The sequence below is a fragment of the Hipposideros armiger genome, unplaced genomic scaffold, assembly GCF_001890085.2.
Source record: "Hipposideros armiger isolate ML-2016 unplaced genomic scaffold, ASM189008v1 scaffold_2067, whole genome shotgun sequence".
In the NCBI taxonomy this organism is placed as follows: domain Eukaryota; kingdom Metazoa; phylum Chordata; class Mammalia; order Chiroptera; family Hipposideridae; genus Hipposideros; species Hipposideros armiger.
This window is the reverse complement of record NW_017733415.1, coordinates 43,646-49,327: the sequence shown is the minus strand read 5'-3', so window position 1 is coordinate 49,327 and position 5,682 is coordinate 43,646. Positions and strand designations below refer to the sequence as shown.

The following is a 5,682-nucleotide window of genomic DNA, read 5'->3' as shown; positions in this document are numbered from 1 at the left end:
ATGCATGACATAAATTAAAGAACAATTACTTCTAATGAATGAACTGATTATCTCAGAACCTTTTATTAATAATTCATACAATTTCACTGATTTAAAATGCCAGTATTATCACATAATAGATTATGAGGTGTGATAAAAAAAAATACAGGGAATGCTGCTGCCAAATGCCATCCAATGGAAAGGCAGGGTCTTCAATACAGGAAGTGACGCATGTGGTAACAATGTGTGACAAGTTTCACCTTGTCCGGTGCAGTCAGTCGGTTGAGCTATGGTTGAGAGAAAGTGTGTTTTAAAGTGTGCAATAATTCATGGATCACAAACAATGCAGTAACATGAAATGGGCAAATGGTTTCATCCTCCATCATGACAACGCTCTGTGTCACACATTGCTCTGGTACGGCAATTTCTGTCAAATAAAAACATTAAGGTGTGTCCTCATCCACCTTATTCACCAGATCTGGCACCATGCAAATTCTGGCTCTTCCCCAAAGTCAAAATGACCATGAAATGTAAATGTTTTGCATCGATTCAGGATATCGAGGCGGCACGACAGCACAACTAAAGACAGTCATGAAAGGGGACTTTCAGAACTGCTTCAGAAAGTGGCAAGAACGATGTGATAACTGTGTTCAAAGTGAGGGGGATTAATGGCAATGTGTCTTTTACTGTAATAAATTTTTAAAAATTTAAATATTCACCATATTTTTTTAATCACACCTCATATATTTGTATATATCTGAACTTATTTCTATATGTTCTATTTTGTTCTATGATAATATCAATTGGGACAGGCTGCAAAATATTTTAACTACTATAGCTTTAGATTAAATTTTAAAATCTGGAACTCTGATTTCAACATTGGTATTCTTTCTTTTTATCTACCAAAATTTTCTTGGTATTCTCACTCATTCCTCCAGATAAACTTTAATATTTTCAAATGTTTCCCTAAATCCTTTTGCATATTGATAGTAATTGCATTAATTTTATAAACTAATTCAAGGAGAACTGATAACTTTACAACACTGACTTTTCCGAGTCAGGAACTTTGTATTTGTATTTCCAAATCTGTACTTGTATGTCTCGATTAGGGTAGTAGTTTCATGGTTGGCTGGCTGGCTGGCTGGCTGGATAGACAGATAGACAAACAGATAGAGATATTTGTCAAAAGCCACTGACCTGTACACGTACATTTGTGAGTTTTTATTGTATTAATTCATACTTTAATACTATGATTACAAGAAGTTAAGAATGGGTGTTGTATGCCTTTAAAGGTTCTACTGTGATGATAATGGGGCTGTTCTCCTTGGATAGACCACTGTAATGAATTATACTAATCACTCTTTTTTCCTTCCATGTTTTATATATTTTAAAAGAATTATAAACAGTAAGATACGATCATTGTAGAGAAGTGTTTAAAATGCAGTTAAGCATTATGAAATAAAAACGTAACCCCTCAGCATGGCAGAGACAACCATCAACGTTTTTTTTTCTTCCCAAATGACCAATATAATCATGTGTGCATGTGTGTGCATACATGGGCATTCTTGTGTTCATCTCTTCGTGTGTGTTTCTGCATCATGTTACCTGCTGTTTAAAACAGTTCAATGTCCTACAGGGCTCTACATGATCTTACTCCATGTGTCAGTTCCCTATTATTGCTATAACAAATTATTGAAAATTTAGTGGCTTACAATGACAGAAATGTATTCTCTTACAGTTCTGGAGGCCAGGGGTCTGAAATGAGTCTAATGGGGCTAAAATCAAGGTGTCAGCCAGGACTTGCTCCCTCCAGAAGCTTAGGGGAGAATCTGTTCTTTTCCTTTTTGCAGCAGGTAGAGCCATGTTCCTTGTCTCATGGCTCTTCCTCCATCTTCAAAACCAGTGGCAGAGAAACTTCTCTCTGGGACTTCCGCCGTAGGCCTTCTTCCTTTCCATCTGAAACTTCCTTCTGCCTCTTCTATATAGGGACACTTATAACATGGGGGTAATCCAGGATGCTCTCCCATGGCAACGTCCTTAACTTAATCACACCTGCAAAAACCTTTTCCATATAAGGTAACATTCACAGGTCCCACTGATTTGGACATGGACATCTTTGGGGGCTGTTGTTCAGCCGACCACCCCTCACCTATCTCTCCGGCCTCCTGTTTCCAGGCAGCCCTGTCCCTTCACCCTCTGCACTCCAGCTAAGTCCATAGCTCTTTTCTGTTTCTTGAACACACTGCACTTCCTCTTAACACAGCTCTTTTTCACATACAACATATCAAATGGGCATCAGAGAGAGGAAAATAATTTCAATTCCTGGGATAGCTGGGAGAGGGGAAAAGAGTGACAAAGCTAGGAAGCTTGTTAGTTAGAGCCCAGAGGAAAATACCTCTGGTATTCAAGGAGTCCTCCTGGAGAACAAAACTGCCTCACAAAAAGTATTAACAACATTCAATCCTCTGTCTCCCCTATGAAGTCTTCCATCAAGCTTGTGGCGCTGGTCGTGGCTTCAGTGTGAATGTGTGGAGCTGGGCTGAAAGTCCAGGTGGCTGAGTACGGGCAGTACATAGACTTGGGCACAGGAACACAGAGCCCTACCTGACACCGGGTTAAAGGAGAAACTCAGGGCACATGGGGGATGGGCCTAGGCTTGCCAGTACTCGAGTCTGGCCACGGAAAAACAGGAGGACGGGCCAGGAAGAGTAACCAGGTAGAGCATCATGACAGAACAAAACCCAACAACACTCATCTTTTCAGAGAGTCCAATCCACCCACCCATAAGCTACTTTAGGGAGACCTGGTGGTATGGATGTGTCCCTCCCCAGGGGCAAGGTGACCCAGATGTCCAGGTGTCCACTTACAGCTGTGGAGAGTCGTGAAGCCAGTGTCATCTCCAGGTTCCCCTTCAGGCCCACTAGGGGTGGCACCAAAGTCAACAGGTCTTTAACCTCCACAAACACGGGCCAGTGCTGGTGGGGACAGAATAAGAAACTCAATCCCCACACATATTGGCATATCCTGGACATTTCTGGAGAGAAGCTTCCACAAGTTACTTCACACTCACCATAAAATCAATGAGTAAGACTAAATAGTTTCTTAAATGACTTTAAACACAAAATAATGAAACCGTGAAATTTTCTTTATACTATTTAGTGAATAGAACTAGTAGCTTCAAGAGAGACTCTTTCTCTCTCTGGTCCTCAGCATCTGGGAAAATTGGGGGCTAGGATGGGTCGAGGCTGCAGGTATGGTTTGTTGGGTATGAACAATGTATTTGTAGAAATATGAATGAGTAACCAATTTCAAAGTTGGGAAATTCTCATGAATTGGGAGAGCCGGGCAGGGACTCCCAGGCAGCTCCAGGCCTGCTCTGCTGCTCCCAGGCACCGAGGCCGAGTGCAAGGTGTCCTGGAGTATCATGCGGGAGGCTCTGGATTTGTCAAAACAGATAGATTGTGCCTCTATCCAGGTCTTTATCAAACATAAAGAAATAAAATTTAAAAATAAAAAGAATGAAAGGAATGCATGTTTCAAGAAAACTAGAAGTGAAAAANTGGACAACATGTCCCTGATTTAACTTCCACTCTTGCCAAGTTTAACAAGAAATTTAATGTTTGTTCATTGCTCTAATTCAGGCTCAGACATTCTTGCAATGGCACACAAAAATATGCAACAACAATAATGAACACCAATCAGCAAGACACCGCCACATGTCAACACAAACACAGCTGTGAGACGCTGATATACCAAGGTTATGAAACCTTACCGAGCTGCTTGTACAGTGCTGCCAATGTAAGTGCACAGTGGTACTTACACGAACTTAATTGTGAGACCTCATATCTCAAAAACTGCTGGTGAGAATTTATAAAATTTTCTGGCAGTTTCTTTAAAAACTAAACCAAATACTACCATCCCACCTAGTAATCTCATTCCTACACAAACCAGAGAAAGAAATAAAAACCTGTTCTACACACAAACCTACATACAAATGTTCATAGTAGCTATACTTGTAATAGTCAAAACTATAAACAACCAAAATGTCCTCCGATAGGTGAATGGTTAAACAAACATTGTGGAGTATCCATACCATGGAATACCACTCAGCCATAAAAGCAATGAATTATATTGATAGACACAACAAATAACTTGGATGGCTCTCAAGGACATTATGCTGAGTGAAAATAAACCAATCTCAAAAGGTCATATATTGTAAGATTTTGTTTATGTAACATTCTCAAAATGACAAAAATATAAAGGTGGAAAACAGATCGGTGGTTGCCAGAGATTAGAGATGGTGAGAGAAGAGAGGGGGTGGTTGTGACTGTAAAGGGGTAGCCTGAAGTATCTTTGTGGTAAGGAACAGCTCTGTATCTTGATTGTGGTGATGGTTACACAAATCTGCTCATGATAAAATGACATAGAACTCTACATGTTAATTTCCTGGATTCAAAAATGTACTATAGTTAACCTTAGATGTAAACATGGGGGGAAACTGGGAGAAGAGTACAAAGGTAATTTTCTGTACTAACATTGCAACCTCCTGTGAATCTGTAGTTATTTCAAAATAAAAAGTAAAAAAAGAAGCTATGGGAGAACATTCTTGTACTGAAATTTCTGGGTGCATCTGTTTCTTTAGGAAAACTACCAGAAACAGAATTTCTGGGGTAAAGGGTTTACACATATTTATGGTTTTACAAACTGCCCTTCTGGAAACCTATACCAAATTACATTTGCTAACATTACTGCCTAAGAATTCCTATGTCTCACGCTATTGACAACAGTGGACACACTCATAGTTGTCTGAGATACACAACAAAATAGTATTGGTTAATGAATAGCCACTGATGAATAGTATAATTGAGAATTTTTTCTATATTGATTTATATTCTCATTTACTTATGAACATTAATTTATGATTCATGTCTTTTGTTCATTTAGATATTGAAGGGTTTATCTTTGCATTGATATGAAAGACCTACACAGATACTTGAGAATACAAACTTTTTGTTATTTTAAATAACTCTTTCCCCTTTTGGTTATTCCTTTTAAATTTATGCAAGGAAATTGTTATGAGTAGAATTGTGTCTTCCCCCCTCCCCAAATAAGAATTTTAAGTCCTAACCCTACTACCTTGGTATGTGACTTTTTTTTTTTTTTGACAATAGGATTGTTGCAGATGTTAAGATTAGGTCATACTGGAGTATGGTGGGTGCCATGCTCCAATATGACTGCTGTCCTTACCAAACGGGGAAATTTGGAAACAAATAGGAATAGAGGCAGAACATAATGTGAGACAAAGACAGAGATGGGGGTGACACGTTTAAAGCTAAGGAACACCAAAGACAGTCAGTAAACTACCAAAAGCTAGGAGGGAGGCATGGAACAGATTCTCCCTCCCAGCCTTAGAAGGAACCAACCCTGCCAATACCATGATCTTGTACTTATAACCTTCATAACATTGAGAAAATACATTTCTGTTGTTTAAGGCATTTTGTTTGTGGTACTTAGTTATAGGCAGCCCTAGGAAACTAAAACAAATTATTAAAAAGCTCCAAATTTAATTGAGACAAGGCTATCATTTTTCCTTTATAGATTTTACATTTGTTCTGATACTTAAAAAGTATTTATCACCAGATTCTAAAAATACTGGTGTGTTTTTCTGGTATCATGCTTTACTTTAAATTATTCACTCTTTCA

At 38.8% G+C, this 5,682-nt stretch overlaps 1 protein-coding gene across 1 annotated transcript in view; it reads right to left on the bottom strand.

Annotated features, from left to right (window-relative positions):
- Positions 1–5,682, bottom strand: part of LOC109378498 (solute carrier family 41 member 3-like) — a gene marked incomplete at its 3' end in the record, with an annotated part of 87,170 nt that overhangs the window by 39,778 nt on the left and 41,710 nt on the right. Inside the window, exon 3 of the mRNA XM_019634861.1 lies at positions 2,847–2,954. Within this exon, the coding sequence (XP_019490406.1) occupies positions 2,847–2,954 (108 nt within the window). The remainder of the gene's footprint in view (positions 1–2,846; positions 2,955–5,682) is intronic.